Here is a 19769-nt window from a genome sequence, read left to right on the forward strand (position 1 = left end):
ATCTGTATTTTAAAGGCTGCCCAATGATCCCATAGCCCCTTGCTAGATGGGCAGTGGAAACATCTGCAAGGCTCTGGGGTTGGATTAAAGGACACTGTCAGGCATATCATCCTGAGCCTGGCTTAGCATACACCATTTAAATGATCCCTGAATGGGGACTGTATTTAGCTACATCATTTTTCACTTTCAGCCTCCAAAACAGTCCAGGATAAAACTACTTTTCTAAGGAGACAAAAATTATCTTGCAGGGAACCCACACGGTCATAAAACAGGTGTAGGCACATCCACTTACGGCTATTTCAGCTGTGAGAAGTGGGACCTTTTAATATCAAGGTTGAAGGCAGAAGGTTGAACAGACTAAATATGGACAAATTTTCTTTTCCAAGGCACAAAATATACTTTCAATAAAGAAGTTTGGCCTTTTACTCTAACAGAGCTTCAAAAGACTGATTATGCTGATGAACATGATTTTAAAATTAATACTCTACGTACAATTACTGCATTCCTTGAAAAACAGAACAGATGGTAACAAGGTGCTTATTTTAAGAACAGGGCATTATTCTCTACATAATAGTGAATCTACTCAATAACCTCCTTTGCCTTGATGGGGCACAGCAGCATCTGTCTGATTTTTTTTGTGGGGGGGTGGAGGAAGGGTGGCTGGCTAAGACTGCAAAAACTGGCCATGAATCTACGTCAGACCCTTTCAAATACATTTCTGTATTTGACTTTATATAATCCAAGGCATTTTGATCTAGAGATGCATCTCCTTCATAGGCCTTTATTATTTAGGCACAAATATATGTATGCATAACCTTTGTTCACATGCCTGTATAGGGCTTCCCCTATAAAGAGCCTAATTTTTAACTTTCACCGGTTTTATGCTGTGGCAAATCCAGTCATTTCAACAGCATTAATCAGGATTTACACTGGTATAAGTGGGAACAGAATCAGGCCTATGTATGCATGTGTTCAGTAAGAAAAACCCTCCCACTAACCCTTTCTTTCCCCAGAAACACACTTCATTTTCCTTGGGACCAAGCATACTATGGATAAGATTTTTCAATATGATTCATTTTTGGTTGCCTTAATTTTTGGGTACCCGACATGATACACTTCAGTGGGGTCTGGTGATGGCAGGGTGGGTGCTTGGCCCTGTCTGAAAGTTAGGCCCAGTGAGATATTCTAAGTTGAACATCCAAAAATCATTGATCACTTTTGAAAATCTTAGCCACAGCTTCTGTAGTTCTTCTATGCAGAGCGCTCAGCAGCTTATGCCTACCGTTAGCAACCCCTGTGGCCAGCGCAAGCACTGTGATCAGTTCCAGACCCTTCAGGACAGGGCTTCATTTCCCCTCTCTGGAAGATACACTAGCCGTGACAGGAAAGTCCTCAGCGTTCCAGGAGCTACTATCCTCGCACTGCCAGACCATTTCATAACTGCAAACATACAGATATAATAGGCTGCCAATCGTACAATGTTGCATCAAGGACAGATCTGTGTCTGGCCACGAAAACACAGGCCTCTTACTCAGTAAGCTAAAGAACCAGCACAAAGTAAACACAGCTGCATTGGCTGTGAGGACCCTTCCCTGTCTATACTGTATTATTCCCAATGCACTGACCATGGTTATACTTTCAAGGGGTTGAGCAGTGAGCACCCCCCGGCACATTGGAAAGTTGCCACCTGTAGTTCCAGCCCTGGAGTCAGTCTCTGTACAAGGAGTCGCATTTTATCTTCTGAAGAACCACATGTGGCTCCGGAGCCACAGGTTGGCCACTCCTGATCTAGATCTATTAATCATGTTTAATTGTTGATGTGTTTTCAAAAGAAGGCAGAACAGTCCCTAACCAGAACCTTTCCCCCCTAAAATTCCCCCATGTGATATTAGCAGCTCTAGGAAACAAGAGCTTGTGCATCCTTCCTACATTTCCTTCCCACCCCAAATAAGCAATAAATCCAGACCCTTGTTGTATATAAGAAAATCTGAACATATTTTGCATTATTGGCCAAATGCTGTTGTTACACCAGAATGGCTTACTCCAGCAATAACTAAGAATGGAGTTTGGCCCTATGCTTTAAATAATGTTTTTTTAAATGGTGGACTTTGGCTGCCTAGTTTGTTTAGCGAGACAAGGGGGATGAAGCAATATCTTTCATTGGGCCAACTTCTATTGGTGAAAGAGACAAGCTTTTGAGTTTACACAGAGTTCTTCTTCAGGTCTGAGACCAACACGGCTACAACAACAGTAAAAACAACGTTTAGAGTAATTTTTCCTTTGATGGGACATAGCAGCGACTGCCTCTTCAAGATGCTAGGGTGAGACTGGAATCTGAATGTTTTATAAAGGCAGTGCGTGAGGGTTGAATTGGGGTTTTTTGGTTTGAGGAGGGTTTTTTTTGGTGTTACCCAATTCAAACATACATCAGTTTTTGGCATACTCCACTATGATAAAACCAAACCTAGGAGGAAACTATGGTTATCGCCTTCCAAGACTGTTAAACCACTTACTCAAAACAGTTCATACAAAGTTCTGTTCTTCTGTAGGGAACTTAAAAAGGGACAACTCTAAAACTGCAAAAAAGTTACCAATTTAAGCAAGGTCACCACCAAAAAGTGACTTAACTTTTTCTCTCAAGTTTGCAACTTTCTTTTTGAAAGACACTCATTTAAAATAAAAACAACAGGATCAAATCAACAGTTTGAACTCAATAGCAGTTGCCATAGACTTCAAAGGGACCAGGATTTGGCCTACCTGGCATCTAAAAGCAGAAAATCACTCCAAAAAGATCTTCTTTAATCAGGAGGAGAGTATGCACATGCCTGCAGCATTATTTAGTTACTATGGTTACCAATAAATATCAACAGGCTGCTCCTTAGTTTCCTTTAATATAACAGATTTAATCAATTAGTTTTCCCATGCAATAATCCCATTCCAAAACAAGCATAAGATTAATCTCGCCCCTAAACTCCTGGCATTCTATCCACCACTAAGAGATGCTAGAGGGTGTGCTCCGCTTCCAGACTAAGGGTGGAGATAGTGTTCATGATGCTTCCCCATCTCCACACAAGGGCGAGTGGCTTGTACCATGCCCAAATACTGGGTCTCTCTTGGGACAACACACAACATTAAGCAGGGAGTCACTGACCCAGCCTGTTGAGGTAATGTATTTGGAACATCATCATCTTGACATGAGATTTCTGTTGGTTCTGTTAATATATTATGAAGTAATTCTATACACTCAGAGGAATCTCTACTCAGACCAATTGTGCCTCTTCTGTGGGATCAAAGCAGCAGTTTCAGATTGAACCATTTTAGAGCTAGTTTCAAGCAGCCGCCAGCATTTATCAAGAAAACTGTTTCTGTGCAGGAGCACAGACGATCTTCCTAAGACAGTGGTTTTCAGCCTGTGATCTGTGGCTCCCTGGGGGTCCAGAGGCTATGTCTAAGTTTTCCAAAGGGGTCTGCAACTCCATCTGAACATTTTAAGGGGTCCACAAATGGGAGAAAAAAAGGCTGAAAACCACTGTCCTAAGACCCTGCCCATTCTGGAAGCAGAATCGTGTTTGACAATACAATAGCTTAGTAAAACCATAATCGCACAAGCTTTGTGATGGGGTGTGAACCCCACAGTGTCTCCAAAAGAGTTAACCTGAGCTGGAGAGCTCAGTTACAGCACCTGACTGCACCTGAAGGCGGAGCCAGGCCCAAGCAAAGACAAATCCGAGCTGGGGGAAGAGCTAGGTAGTCACTGTAAAGAGAGGAAATCCAGGATGTCTGCAGGTAGCGAGGGGAAGAATTCTGCAGTGCTGCTTTTAGCAATAGAGACCAACAGGGTCGAAGAGGAAGCCCAGTGGGAGCATTAGCCCTGGAATTGTCTCCTAAGTAAAGATTTCTGGCAAGAGGTCAGGAGAGAGATGGAGAAATCATCAGGGTGGAGCAAGTGAGCCCTGACAAAATGGCAGGACCTGGACCTCCAGGGAGGTATCTGACTGAGGAATGTAGCCCAGGGGAAACTTAAGAGGGATACAAGTTTGAACCCAAGAAAGGGAGAAGTTGTTTAAATTCGCATTTTCCTTTGGGATTTGTTGAAGGACTCCAGGCCCGTGCCTTGAAAGAGGATGAATCTTGGAAAGAGAAAAAGGTGATGAGTCCTCACATGAGGGATGTAAGTGTGACACTGACAGACCCCGGTCGTCGTCAGGATCAAACCTGGGACCTCTGGAGTTTAGTGTATGAGCCTCTACTGCATGCATAGAGAGAGAGAGAAAGAGATGGGACAGAACATCACACCCAGGAGGTGTGCGGGTTACATAAGGACCACTGGAGACCCAACCCAAGGTCTTAAAATTGTTTGTTGGGGTTCTGTTATCTTGGAAGGGGCAGAGGGAAACTATAAAGTGATCTGGCTGGAGGGCCATCGCAAGTAGAGGTAGACCACCACACGGCTGGACGAGCTGTCAGCAGGTGGCATTGGACAAGAGAAGCCTGGTGTGTTATGCCCACCCACAAGGGGCATGTGTCAGCAATAAGTTCACTCTAATACACCTCACTATAGACTATAGGGCTTCAGACTTACTTTATAATCAAAGGGTTTGGGCAGTTTAAATGTCATGAGAGATGCCTGTGTTGAGCTTCTGGGGCTGCAATAGCTTTCCCCAACAACAGGTGTGGCTGCCCAGCCACCCAGGGCAGCTCCATGAGAGGGAGTGATGGAGGAGGAGCCAAACATGCTAAAGCAACCTCAGCTGTCTTTTCACTTATTTCATCTGCTGTAGGTTTGGGGCAGAGGGTTGTAGCCTCCAATCCCACCTCTCTTGCTGGAAAGGGGACTCATGTTTACCCATGGCCATTTTGGATAACCATGAGGGAGAAGAGGAGAGCCCCACCCTTTAGTCCCATCACAGCTATAGCTACAGAGCTATAGCAGCTCACTGGGGTTACCTTTTCCTCCCTCTCAGCAGGGGTGGTATTTTCCAACGGAAAGACAGAGACCCCCAAAGGAATTGCAGAGTAGGGGGGAAGAGACAGGAAAAACAAATAAGTAAATTGCTTATGTTTAGGGAGAGGAATAATTTCAGTTTTTTCATCCCCTAGAAGGCACAACATACACACCACACTTACACTCTCCAGCCTCTCCTGAATAAACTCAGGGAGCTGTTCCAAATTTAATCAACACATGAACCAATCCAGCATGTATTATATTAGTGGCATGAGTGCTTCTTCAACAGACGAATCACCTATATGAAGTTCCTGTCCTTTCTGGGAACCTCAGCTACAAATGAAGTCAGGTATCTTTTGCAACTGTACTCAAAAAGAAACTCCCATAGCAATAGCACTGATTTATTTTTAAGTGTTTAACACTTAGAGGGCAAGCCCACCACAATCAGCCTAGTCTATTTATCATTGGTAAAAATGTTAACATCTATACAATGCAAAACTTGTTCTCATCTGCCTAAGCACAAGGCATGATTAAAAACGATTACGGTACTTCCAATTAGCAGAAATACTGAACAGCTATTTTGTATGCCAGCCCCAAATGATACACTGAAAATCAGAGCTACTTTACTGTAAATCTATACAGCCAAATCTATTGCTGACTTTCTTTTCACAGGACTGCATCCAGGTCCGTAAGACCATGCATGGTACAATTCAGGATTCAAAATAATCCATTTCTAATGGTAGGCCACTTGGTTTGTCTTCATACACATCCCTGCCCTGACTGTGAATAATACAAATCTCCATGCAATTAAGAGCATCGCAGGGGTGTCAGATAATTAAATGCCAGGATACAAAAGAATGATACATGCTACTAGGTATTGTACAGATTGAACAATAGCAGTAAAGAAGGTTCCCCACACCCTATTCCTAAAGTGTGACAAACCCCTGGTATGAAGGAACCATGTATACAGATATTGAGTTTAGTTTCCACATCCATTACTTCCTCAGCCTCTTTCCTGAGCGCCTACATCAGCACCTGCTGTAATGGTGCTTTATGCAATATGAACACTTATCCACCAAAAGACAATTGAGCCACTGAACTTTCAGTTAATTGCTAATGGTGAATGCTATGCAGGGTCCAGCTGCAGAGGCTGACAGTTGGCTTGCCAGTGTACGCAGAATTTGAACCTCCAGAAGCACCCCCGCAACTGCACAAGTCTCCTTCCATCCCATGACACCATTTCTTCCTAAAGCAACACCAGTCCCATGGCAACTCCCAATCTCCAGACTCTCTGTTCCTATCTTCTAAGGAGAGGAGAGGCTAGGCCAGGAGGCCCAAACTCTCACTTCACTCAATCTTGGAACCTGTTGGTCAGCCAGGGAATAGTCATCTGGTGTACAGGAAACCATGACTGTTCCCTTGACATCGTAACATAGTCATAGTCTGCTCCTGCAGTTATTCTAGCATTTCCAATTATTTAAGCAGCCATTATCTACTAGCTACCCTGGACTGAGATGAGTCACCAATGGATGCCTCCAGAAAACTTCAAGGAGCAAGCCCCTTGGCCAACAAAGGGAACAAGTTTAGAAGGAGAGAGAGGCAGCCATTTGTATATCCTTGCAAGAGACAACAATGAGAACGGGAGGGCTAACAGCTTTCAAAATAGCATCTGCTATAGTCTGTGAACTGTTCATGACCCTGGCTAGACTGTTCACGAATTTAAAAAGACTCTAAATCCACCTTAATTACAGGTGGGCTCAGGATTATAGTGCTACATTTTGCAAAATCCGACCATTGACCAAGGCCAATTTTAAACTTAGAAAAAAAAAGAAACACCCCTACCCCGATATAACACGACCCAATATAACACGAATTCGGATATAACGCGGTAAAGCAGCGCTCTGGGGGTGGAGGGGTTGCACGCTCCGGTGGATCAAAGCAAATTCGATATAATGCGGTTTCACCTATAACGTGGTAAGATTTTTTGACTCCCAAGGACAGCGTTATATCGAGGTAGAGGTGTAGTTTAAGATTGGGATGGGGATGAATGTGATAAAGACAGAGCACATGCTATGGAACCCAGAGACTAGACTGTAGCCAGCACTGGTAACAATTATTCCTGAAAGTATCAATTAATTAGTGCCCGTACTATATCCCATTAGGAGATGTTTTAGTGCCTCCAAACATGGACATGTATTACAAATACTGTAAAATAGGTAACACATGCATTGCCTTAATCAACTCTTTCCATAGTTGGAATTCAGCTGCCAGAACCAGGGACCCTCTCTTATTTAATATGAAATCTCATAAAAGGTAATAAGCCTGCTCCTTCATCTAATGGGGCCTAATTGCCCAATGCCATTTCTGAACTTACAGTATGAAATCTTATTAAAAATTCTTATTTATCTATAAACTGGCAACCAGTTTACCTTAAACAACAGATTTAGAAATAAAACAGATGCCTTAGATGGGAATACAGTCATGTTTCACATGATAAATTTAATTCTTCCCATGTACTGTGGATAAAGGAATTTGGTCAGTGTTCACTAAACTGAATTCTGCCAACTCCACTCTAAACATTTAAAATAAAGATCTTTGTACACAAAGGTGAGAAGTGGGAATGAGTGGAAAAAAGAACTGAAATTCTCAGATGAGGTTACAGATCAAGGCTAAATAACTTTCAGTAAGTTGAGAATCTGCAAGATACCATATAGATAGCAAAATTAGGACGCCTTATTTGCTGTTCATAATTTGATCATAATATGGTAGCCATTTATTATCCTTCATTATGATGTTCTTTGCCACTTCTGGAGTGATTGAGTGGGGTGCCTTTTAAGTAGGGTTGCCAACTTTCTAATAGCACAAAACCGAACACCTCACCCCTGCCCTGCCCCTTCTTTGAGGCCCCGCACCTGGTTGCTCCATCCCCCCCCACTCCCTCCATTGCTCACTCTCCACTATCCTCACTCACTTTCACTGGGCTGGGGCAGAGGGTTGGAGTGTGTGTGGGGGGGGGAGATGGGCTGTGGGTGCAGGAGCTGGGTGGGGCAAGAAATGAGGGGTTCAGGATACACAAGAGGGCTCCAGACTGGGGTAGAGGACTAGAGCGTGGGGGCAGGGATGAGGGGTTTGGAGTGCAGGAGGGGGCTCAGGGCTGAGACAGGGATTTGGGGTACAGGAGGGGGCTCCGGGCTGGGGCCAAGAGATTCAGAGTGTGGAAGGGGTGTGGGCTCTGGGGTGGGTGGGATTGGGAGTGAGGGGTTTGGTGTGCAGGAGGGAGCTCAGGGCTGGGACAGGGTGTTGAGGTGTTGGGGAAGGTGTTGGGTGCAGGCTCCGGGAAGGAGTTTGGATGCGAGAGAGGACTCTGGGCTAGGGCAGGAGGTTGGGGTGTGAGAGGGAGGGAGTTCGGGATGCAGGGTCCTGGCAGCGCTTACCACAGCTCCCAGGAAGTGGCTGCTAAGTCCCTGATACCGCTAGGCACGTAGGCAGCCAGGGAGGCTCTGCACACTGCTCTCGCGCCTGCAGGCACCGCCCCAGCAGGTCTCATTGGTCATGATTCGGGAAGTGCTTAGCCAACACTCAGGGCGACAGCAGCACGCGGAGCCTCTGTGGCCACCATGTGCCATGGGGCCGCAAGGACCTGGCAGCTGCTTCCAGGAGTTGTGTGAGGCCAGGGCAGGCAGGGAGCCTGCCTTAGCCCTGGGCCCCTGCTGCACTGCTGACTGGAATTTTAAACAGCCCGACTGGAGCCGCCAGGGTCCCTTTTTGACCTGGTGTTCCGGTCAAAAAACAGATGCCTGGCAACCCTATTTAAGAGAAGTACAATATGCACAAAGTAGCCAAGTCTTAAAACAACCAATCTAATAAAAAGTTATCTCAAAACAACATAAACAGAGCCAACACCTCAAAGTCATCTCCAGCTCCACAGCTGAGCTCAGCCTGGTGCAGCTAGAGCAGTGCTCCTGATTTCGCTAACCCCTGCTGCCCTAAAATGTTCAGAGCACTGCAACCCAATGCACCTGTAACAGTACCAGCATGGGTCTTGCAGAACTTCTCATGAAAGCATGACTAGCAAGAAGCACCATCACAAGGATTGATGTGGAACCTGCTCTGAGGCTGGTGGAGCAGTATCAGTAATGCTTTGAATGGTGCAAGCTGAATAGTGATGATGGTGCAGTGCTGGGGGCAGGGAGAAAGTGATAGTATGTCTCACTACCAGATTCAAGTTGCAGGTCTTGGTATTAGCAAGGAGAATTGAGGTAGAAGCAGTGAAATATCTGCTTCCTCATTGCAGAAACTGACTTGTTTCAGGGTGGTGCAATGTGCCTTCCTCAACAGTCAAAGTGAGCACGAAAAGGAGTTTAATTTCAGCCCAGGAATATTACATTTGTTTGTTATCCCTCACCCTAAGTACAAGAATACCTCCTTCAGCGCAAGTGCACTTGTGATGTTGCACAATAGGCAGCAGCAGTGTGAAACTGACTGGAATCACAGAATGTTCTGTTTCAGACCCATGCTGCTGTGGGGGGCGGTGAAGGGGACAACTCTATGCAGCAGCAACACAGATGAAGTTGAACTGGATAGTGACTGGGAAGAGAAGAGATGGACCAAAGTTCTCTCAGTTCTTACTCCCAGCATGCCCGTCTGGTGTAAGACATGCTGAGTCAGATTCACTGATGTTTTTGTTCATATATTTTATTAAGAACATTTTTAACAGACCATATTACAGACAGAAGTAATAATGCATAGCTCTTATATACCACTTTTCATCAGTAGATCTTAAGTTTGTATTTATATATATTTAGTTACAATACACTTGGACTACTCCAAACAGGGTCATGTCACCAGTTGAAGCAAGGGACATCCCCTGTTTCAGATAATTATGTCTGGTGGCTTCCCCAGAACCAATCGATTCTGTAGACTTAACAGCTTGCATGTTAGCTGATGTGGCAGCTTAAGTCCTGGTGGGTCAGACAGTCTTGAGGAAATCTGCAAACTGTCCACAATAGGGCAAACCATCCAGAAGGTTGATATTTGAAGGCCAGGAGTCCTGCTGTGTTGCTTGCCCAAATTATAGTAAGGTTTCAGGGTTGGAATGAGAAGAATGCTTGAAGCCTTCAGATAATTGGGGTTCTACTCTAATGAGTACCAAGAATAAGATAGTCAAAGGCATTTAGAAGTAGGATGGCTACTGAGATAAGGGATTAAAACAGGATAGATAAACATTCCAATAAAGCTAGTTTATGCCTGGGATAGGGGAGACTAGGAATTTTTAAGCTCTAGAAATCACTGCCAGCTCCATTTAGTCTCAAAGCCATCAGAAAGATGATTGGGTTCTCTTACAACTATTAATGCACCCCTGTTCTAGCCACCCGTATCTGTTCCTATCTAGTCAGTAGCCAAACACCGTTAAGCTAATTATTAAGCTCTTCAATATGATACAACGTGAAAGATCTTTAAGGGAAATTAAATAAGATTATCTCCAAGTTTTGAATATGTAATGCTAAGAGAATAAAATTTAAAAACAATCAGTCTCCTGGGTAGATCAGTAGTTACCTTCTTTAAATAATACTTTACAACTAGAAATTCTGTACAGTAACACCTCGCTTAACGTTGTAGTTATGTTCCTGAAAAATGCTACCTTAAGCAAAATGATGTTAAGAGAATCCAATTTTCCCATAAGAATTATTCTAAATAGGAGGGTTAGGTTCCAAGGAAAGTTTTTTTCGTCAGACAAAAGACATGTATAGTATATAAACACACACACACGATAAGTTTTAAACAAACAGTTCAATACTGTACATGGCAATGATGATTGTGAAGCTTGGTTGAGGTGGTGGAGTCGGAGGGTGGAAGAGGGTGGGATATTTTCCAGGGAATGCCTTGCTGCTAAATAACGAACTAGCACTTGGCTGAGCCCTCAAGGGTTAACACACTGTTGTTCATATAGCCTTATACTCTACAAGGCAGCAGGAATGGAGGGAGGAGACACAATAGATACATGGCAGTGGCTGCAAACATGCCATGCGGAAACTGAATGTGATGAACCCACACTATCCCACTGGAGTGCACCACTCCCTCCACTTTCCAAAGTGCTGGGGGGTGCATGTGTGTGTGAGACAGAGACACACACCATGTGTGTGTGTGAGAGAGACGCACATTGCCCCTTTAAGTACGCTGACCCCACTCTGAGTACACTGTCTTTTTAAGTAGATCAGCAAGTTGAGACAGCAGCTGCTGCCAGCAAGCTCCCTCTGTCCTGAACCATGTAGTGTTCCCCCTGCTCTGTGGAGATGGGGTACAGGAGTGGGGGACGGGAGGAGAGGGATACCCTGACATAAGCACCCCTCTTTCCCTCCTCCCCTGCACAGCAAGCAGGAGGCTCCCAGAAGCAGCTCCAAGGCAGAGGGCAGGAGCAGCACATGGCAGTGGCAGGAGGGACACCTGAACTGCCCAGCAATTGATAGCCTGCTGGGCAGCTGCTGCACAGGGAACTTAGGGGAGCTGATGGGGACTGCCGGCCCACCCTTGTTCCAAGCCCCCACCAGCTCGCTCCAAGGGGCTGCTTTTCCTGCAAGCAATGGACAAAGCAGGCGCTGCCAAACAACATTATAAGGGAGCATTCCACAACTTTAAACGAGCATGTTCTCTAATTGATCAACAACGTAAAAATGAAACAATGTTAATCAGGACGGTTTTAGTGAGGAGTTACTATACAGGGATATAGTAATGTAACAGGTTTTTGAATGTGCTCTAAACAATTTTATAAACCAGCACCTGTCATCTCTAAGTTTTGCTTCCAGCAATTATATTATGGGTCACAACAGCTGCACTACTTCCTCTAAAGTCCAACAAGAATATATTATGAGGTAAAACCCAGGAGATAAAACTCAGACATGTTATGTTCTGCAGTTCTCAATTCCCTAGTTTCCGAGGTTAATTTTCAAATACAAAGACTCATCCCATGTGAGAAGAGGCCATAGAACTACCCCCTCCCTCACTCTTTCCAAAACAGCTGTCCTACTCACAGATGTGGAGTCATCCATTCCTACTGGCTCCCTCTCCCTCAAATCCTTGCTCTCATTTGGGAAGAGTGGGAACTCCTCTGATAAATTAAATTAAAGACCTGAAGCAGAGAAAAGGCACAAGCACCAGACTAGGTGCTAAATTAGCCCTGGTATAAGCAAATGCAGTTCCACTGACCTCAAAAAAGTTACATTCACTTGAACCAAGGCTGAATTTAGATTAGGAAAGTCAGAAACCTAAAAGACAGAACAGGGATCAAACTTCTGAAAATAGTACCCTATCAGCCAAAGGCAAGAAATAATGCTTAATTTTTCTATCACTGTCAATTTTTAAACCAAGATTGGATGTTTTTCAAAAAGATCTGCTCTAGGAATTATTTTGGAGAAGCTCTTCAGCCGTTGCCATACAGGAGGTCAGACTAGATGACTCCAGTGGTCCCTTCGGACCTTTGAATCCATTTACTAAGAGTTCATTCAGGTATCAGGAACTGGCAAACACAATAAGAAAGGCTGATATTGCCTGACCTAAGTAGGAAAGCTGGAAAAGCTATGTAAATATTAAAAGTAAAGGAGTGGCATGTAAGCAAGAAAGAAGATAGGGCTCTGCTTTGAATTTTTTTCCCAGAAGAGGATCCTCCCATATATTTAAAACTAAAAGTCACCAGCCAATCCATCACCCTTCCACTGAATCTTATCTTGATCTCTCTCTCCTGCTGCTGCCACCACCTCCACCCAACCCAACCCAACCCAACCCAACCTTTTTTTCTGAATCAAATGCAATGTATGTCTACTGGACCCAGTTTGGGCTTGCAATCCCTTCTTACCCCCTCACTAGCTTCTGTTTAGAGTATTTCAGCATACTTATACTTCCAAAATGATCACAACAACAGCACCCATATCCTTAGAGAACAACTGATTATGCCAAAGGAAACATGGGAATACTAACTATAGATTTTGTTGCTGTTCTAATAAGAATAATCTTCTCAATTATCTCACCAACTTAAAAATAGTGAATGAAATAATTCAAAGGCAAGTGTTTCTACAAAGCCAAGAATTTAGGTTTATTTATTCTAAATCAAAAGTCTTTGCCATTGGCAATGGATTCTTATTTATTTTTAGCATTAAAGTAATTAGCACTCTTCCACAAGAGGAACTGGGGCTTTTTACATTACAAAGAGCTCCAAAGAAAGGAAACCTAGAAAAGTAAATATTTGTAATCACCAGCTTTTTAAAAGGATACTGTCAATTTAAGAATCTAAGTCACTTAAAAATAAAAGTTCAAAGTATGGTCAGATATGGAAACTGACCTTGAGTTTCTCTGCCAATATGTTTGTTTTGTTCAAAGCATACATTCCTTTAAAAATATTTTCTTCTCCTCTGTTGGTTTGTGAAAGACCCACACTAACAACAGGAGAAATGGACTATAAACAAAAGACCGGATTCTCCAGTTTGTGTAGTTGTTTATATTTGTGCTAAGAGGTCATAAAATACCACCAAATCAGAATTCTCCACACATTTGCACAAGTGGTAGCATCGTACACTCACTCTTCGTAAGTGGAAATAGCTAGGGCTCTACCAAATTTACATTCCATTTGGTCAATCTCATGGTGATAGGCTTTTCATTATTTCAGCTATTTAAATCTGAAATTTGTTGTACAACAACCGTGTTGTAATTGTAGGGGTCCGGACCCAAAAAGGAGTTGTGCCAGGGTCACAAGGTTATTGTAGGAGGAGTTCTGGTACTGCTACCCTTACTTTTGTGGTGCTGCTAGCTGTGGTGCTGCCTTCAGAGCTAGGCAGCTGGAGAACAGCAGCTGCTGGCTGGGAGCCCAGCTCTGAAGGAAGAGCAGCTGCCAGCAGCAGCAGTGCAGAAGTAAAGATGGCATGGTATGGTATTGCAACTCTTACTTCTGCACTGCTGCTTGCAGAGCTGGGCCCTCAGGCAGCAGCTGACACTCTCCAGCTGCCTAGCTCTGAAGGCAGCAGCGCAGAAGTAAGGGTGGCATGGTATAGTATTGCTACCCTTACTTCTGTGCTGCTGCTGGCGGGGCGCTGCCTTCAGAGCTAGGTGCCCGGCCAACAGCTGCCGCTTCCTGGCTGTCTGAAGATAGCACAGAAATAAGGGTGGCAATACCATGATCCCCTCTAAAATAACCTTGTGACCCCCAGCAACCCCCTTTTGGGTCAGGACCCCAAATCTGAGAAACTCTGGTATCCCCTGTGAAATCAGTATGGTATAGGGTAAAAGCATGTAAAAGACCAGATTTCATGGTCCATTATGCATTTTTCACAGCCGTGAATTTGATAGGGCCCTAGAAATGACTAAAGAAGATGCAAGGAAGTACAGAGTCAGGCTCTAAGGACTGTAAAATGCATATGATAGAGAAAATGGGTGGGCTGGGACAGTGGGTGAAGTAAACTCTTTTTTTCCAATCTCTTTCATTTCTATTAGTCTTAGATGTTACTTGTAAAAATAGTAAGCCAAAAAAATCCTATTTGTGTGTTTTCTAAACTGATGGTCTCTTCATTTTTCTGTACGAAGCGTTCATATGTATTTTGTAGTAAAAGGTTTATTAGTGCCAAACAGGGCATCTTTCAGCAGGAAATCTTATCCACATAGTAGATACGTTGGCAACAGCTCCCAGCATCCAGGATAAGTGCTTCTTTAAAAAACACATTATAAATCAAAATAATTGATATTTGATTTTTCTTTCATATTTTAATTGTTCGATAATAAATTAAAAGTAATCAAAGGTAAGAGGGATATAACATAAAATGCTGCATGATCCATGATCATGACCCTTTAATTGAGTTCTTCTGTCTTATTATGCTTTTATGTATTTGTTTATTTTGATAGGAAAATGGTCCTCAACATAATGTTTAGAAAGTAGTTGTTTATAAATCAGCCCCAATGACTACCATCTATAGATTCCTTCTCCTTTATTTGGGCAGTATGTTCTGCTTTTCTTCAATTTAGTGAGAGCAGCAGAAAACTTACTGAATTTTTATTTCAGTAGGCAACAGCTGTTCCTGTTCCTCTCTTTCCTCTTCAAGTAGTGTTGGCAAAAATGCAAACTAGCTAAAGGAACCCTTTAGCCATCTGCCACATACCCATCTCTCAGCCAAATGTTTATACATCCTTGGTCACTAGAGTGAAGATTCTGTCAAAAAATTCCCATGGCATTATAGTATTTCAATACGAGGTAATAAAACTAAGTAGTGATGGTTTTAGACCAAAGGTGGGCAAACTACAGCCCGCAGGACCGTCCTGCCCGGCCCCTGAGCTCCTGGCAGGGGAGGCTAGCCTCCAGCCCTTCTCCCACTATCCCTCTTCCCCCACAGCTACACCGCTGTGTGGGCAGCACTCTAGGCAGCGCTCGGGGCTGCACACTCCTACAGGGCAGTGCGGCAGCGTGCCTGGCTCCGGCCGGGTGGCGCGGCTGCCAGAGTGGCATAGTAAGGGGACCAGGGCCTGGGGATTGGATAAGGGGCAGGGAGTCCCAGGGGGCAGTCAGGGGACAGGGAGCAAGGGATGATTGGATAGGGGGGAGGTTCTGTAGGGGGGTGGTCAGGGGACAGGAAACCGGGGAGGGAGAGGGGGGTTGGATAGGCATGGGGGCCTGTCAAGGGGTGGGGGTGTGGATAGGGGTCAGAGCAGTCAGGGGACTGGGAGCAGGGAGGTTGGCTAGGAGGTGGGGACACAGGGGTGGTTAGGGGCGGGGGGTCCTGGGAGGGAGTGGTCAGGGGACAAGGAGCAGGGCGTTGGGGGTTCTGAGGGGGGCACTCAGAGGGTGGGAAGTGGGAGGGGGTCAGATATGTGGCGGTGGCCAGGCTGTCTGGGGAGACCCAGCCTTCCCTATCCGGCCCTCCATACAGTTTGGAACCCCAATGTGGCCCTCGGGCCAAAAAGTTTGCCCACCCCTGTTTTAGACCATAGCTAAACATGTTCAATAACTCATTCTCTTGAGATTAATAGACTGTGAGCCCAATCCTGCTACTGTGTAAAGGCTGCATTAACAAATCTATGGTATTCATCTTACATATTGATGTAATATGATTGGATGTTTAATTAACATAACATGATCAATATTCATTTTCTAGCCACTTTTAAAAGTTTTTGAAAGGAAATATAAACAATAGGGCCAAAGTTTTCAGGAACAGCCACAGATTTATATGTGCCTGACTTGAAACCAGTAGGGCTGGAGGCTCAGTGGTACTGAGGACCCACACCTCCCGCTGAATTGATGTTTCATGCATAAATTTGACACCTTGCACCTAATTTTCAGAAGTGCTGAAGTAAATGGGAACTGCAAGTTCTCAACATCAGGTACAAAGTAGCTCAGTCTGGGACATCCTAAAACTGATGCACAGGATGGATAGGCACTTTTAAAAATGTGGTGCTTTGAGCCAAGAAATTCAGAGCCCCACAGCTTATTAAGAAATCTTTATTAAAAAAAAACCCTGTAAGGATGTTCTACAAAAATATACCTATTATTATTATTAAAATATTTCTCTGCTGGTGTAGCTGCATGACAGGTGTAATGCACACCCACCTCATAATCTCACAGCTGAATCTCATGTCAGCAGATTCAGAATAAAACAGACAAGACAACTTAAAGCAACTGGCAAAAGTAACTGTGTAAGAAGTGTTTTTGTGTTGCTGGATGAATAAGAACAGGAGGATGCTGGGAGTGTTCCTTTTAAATTAGGAGATTGTAAAGTGCCTTGGGATCCTGAGGATTAAGAGACAGGGCAAATCCTGATCCCATCAGAGTCAGTGGAGAAACTCCCATTGACTTCAATGGAGCCAGGATTTCAGGGACAGGGCCACTGAGAACAGGTTTGGGCCCCAGTGAAAAAAGAATTTCAGGCCCCCCAGCAAGAGTGGACTGGCTAAACAGGGCCTCGGGCCCCCTTCCAGATGGCCGGGCTCCGGTAATTTGTACCAGCTCCCACACCCCTTGTGGGCCCTGTTCAGGGACACTTGGTTATAGGGACACTGGTACAAAAGGAAACACTCTGGCATATAGTTAGCAAAACCTGGTGTCTGGGGAGGGCAGTAAACTTGGTGAGCCGTTAGGGAGCTGCAGCCCAGGGCTCTCATGGGCCGGGGGACAGAGCATTCAGGAGTCACTGGGAAAGGGCAGGGTTTTTGAGTCCCCTACAGAGGTCACTGCAAGCAGCATTACCTTGTAGCTGGGCTGAAAGCGACTCTTGGTGCTGCTGGTACTTGAGTGCCACCGCCTCGGCTTTCCTCAGCTGGCTCTGTAACTCGTAGTACAGCACGGCCCCGTAGAGGAAGCCGAACGCGATGGTCAGGAGCAAAAAGGTCTGGAAAATCCGCTTCTGTTTTCGGGAGCACATCCCGTTGCCCATAGTCCCTCCTCGGGTCCCGGAGCCCCCCCACCCCAGGCGGTTTAGCAGCAGCTGGAGGAGGAGGAGGCAGCATTGGGCACCAAGGGACAGAGCCGGGAGGAGGGGACCCTGAGCGCTTAGTTCAGCTCCCTCCCACTGCTACTGCCCTGAAACCCGGGAGCTCGCTGCAGGCCGGCGCGCGTGGCTGCGGGCGCCCGAGCGTGCTGCAGCCCTGGGGCTCTCTGCTGCGGGAGGGGGCTCGGTGACCGCCGGGGGATGGATGGGGGAGGAGGTCTCTGCTCCAGAGAGCAGCTTCCTGCCCCCCGCCTGCCTTACTCCAGAGCGGGGAGCGGTGGGGGCAGCAGCTCATCTGCTGGGGTGACTGGGCGCGTGCTGGAGGACGGCTTTACACAGCAGCTCCCCTGGTCCCTGCCATCCTACCTGCGGGACTTGGGGACGGTGGGGCTGGGGGTGCGCTGCAGTGCTCCAGCCCGGGGTACCAGCGTGTCTGTGGGTGCTGGGGTAGGGGGACTCTGTACAGCAGCTCCCCTGCTCTCCTGCCGGGGTTGCTTTGGGAGATGGTCAGAGGGCGAGCGTGTTTCTCTGTCAGCTCCCTCCCCTCCTGCCCGCTCTAAGGGGGGGGGGTCTCTGTGCATCAGCTTCCTCCCCTCCTGCCCGCTCTAAGGGGGGGGGATCTCTGTGCATCAGCTCCCTCCCCTCCTGCCCGCTCTAAGGAGGGGGGTGTTTCTGTGTATCAGCTCCCTCCCCTCCTGCTCGCTGCGGGGGAGGGGGGTGTCTCTGTTAACCAGCTCCCTCCCCTCCTGCCCGCTCTAAAGGGGGGGGGGTGTTTCTGTGCATCAGCTCCCTCCCCTCCTGCCCGCTCTAAAGGGGGGGTGTCTGTGCATCAGCTCCCTCCCCTCCTGCCCGCTCTAAAGGGGGGGTGTCTGTGCATCAGCTCCCTCCCCTCCTGCCCGCTCTAAAGGGGGGGGGTGTCTGTGCGTCAGCTCCCTCCCCTCCTGCCCGCTCTTAAGGGGGGGGTGTCTGTGCATCAGCTCCCTCCCCTCCTGCCCGCTCTAAAGGGGGGGTGTCTGTGCATCAGCTCCCTCCCCTCCTGCCCGCTCTAAAGGGGGGGGTGTTTCTGTGCATCAGCTCCCTCCCCTCCTGCCTGCTTTGCGGGAGGGGGTCTCTGTTAACCAGCTCCCTCCCCTCCTGCCCATCTTACTCTGCAGCCACCTGAACGGGAAACAAAGGAAGCTTCCCTGCCTGCCCTGGCCACCTTCCAGCCTTAACTTACGTGTCACCTCCGCTCCTCGGCTGCTCGCTGCAGTGGAATCCCCGAAGGAAGTCCCGCTCCGGGCGCTGCCTCATTGGGCCCAGCATCTGCCCACTCCCCTCCCTTCGGGAGCAGTGTCTGTGCGCATTGGGTGCCCGCTGTGTCCGTCCGGGCCGCGGGGCGCTCTCCTTCCCTCTCCCCGCCTTCTCCAGTCCTGGATCGCCGCCCCTCGGAAGACAGGACGCTGGAGAGCTGGGAGAGGCATGTGCACGCACGAGTGTGTACCTGCCGGCTGCCAGACACGAAGTGTGCGTGTAGACACATTCCAGCTCGGGACACAAGCGGGGTGTGGGGGTGTGTGTACACTCCTGCTGTGCTGTGGAAACAGACTCGGTGTGGGTAGCTCCTAGTGTGCGCGCAGGTTGTGTGTGTGCCCACACACTTTTCAGCTGCAGGGTTTCATGTTGTACAATCCAACTACGGACACATCTGGGCTGCGTGTGTGTGCTTTCCAGCTGTGCGCACCTGTAGTGTGTGCATGTGGCAACAGAGGACAGCTTGTGAAGGTTGGAGTGTTGTACACTCCATCTGCAGAAAGGAATGGTGTGTGTGTATGTTCCAACTACATACTGCTTTGCACATTCCTGCTGTATCTACTTTCCAGGTCCTGGATGTGCAGGTTCCAGCTGCATACATAGATGTATTGTGTGTGTGTTTGTGTGTGTGTGACAGCTGCATACATGGAGGTGGGTGTAGGTTCCAGCTGCATACACAGATTTATTTTGTGTGTGTGTGTGTGTGTGTAGGTTCCAGCGACATACATGGTTGTATTGTGTGTGTCAGTTCCAGCTGCATACATAGATGTGTGTGTGTGTGTGTGTGTGTGTGTGTTTAGGCTCCAGCTGTCTATACAGACATTTTGTGGGTGTGAGTGTGTTCCAGCTGCATAGACAGACGCAGAGTGTGTATGTAGGTTCCAGCGACATACATAGATGTATTGTGTGTGTCAGTTCTAGCTGCCAAGTATCAGAGGGGTAGCCGTGTTAGTCTGGATCTGTAAAAGCAGCAAAGAGTCCTGTGGCACCTTATAGACTAACAGACGTTTTGGAGCATGAGCTTTCGTGGGTGAATACCCCCAGATGTTTTGTGTGTGTGTGTTCCAGCTGCATAG

At 46.5% G+C, this 19769-nt stretch overlaps 1 protein-coding gene across 5 annotated transcripts in view; it reads right to left on the reverse strand.

Moving 5' to 3' along the window:
- GOLIM4 (golgi integral membrane protein 4) overlaps nt 1-18742 on the reverse strand; it is a 61293-nt gene extending 42551 nt beyond the window's left edge. For 3 of the 5 annotated variants that reach the window (XM_050965921.1, XM_050965920.1, XM_050965918.1), the window contains exons 1-2: nt 18620-18742; nt 17160-17397 (exon numbers count right to left, since the gene is read on the reverse strand). In XM_050965921.1, coding sequence (XP_050821878.1) covers nt 17160-17346 — 187 coding nt within the window. In that variant the 5' untranslated portion in view covers nt 17347-17397; nt 18620-18742. Of the gene's footprint in view, nt 1-17159; nt 17721-18619 lie in introns of those variants that run through there. The other 2 variants (XM_050965916.1, XM_050965917.1) reach the window with 2 other exon arrangements.
- Between the last annotated feature and the right edge of the window lie 1027 nt (nt 18743-19769).

Source organism: Gopherus flavomarginatus, chromosome 8, assembly GCF_025201925.1.
Source record: "Gopherus flavomarginatus isolate rGopFla2 chromosome 8, rGopFla2.mat.asm, whole genome shotgun sequence".
Taxonomy (NCBI): domain Eukaryota; kingdom Metazoa; phylum Chordata; order Testudines; family Testudinidae; genus Gopherus; species Gopherus flavomarginatus.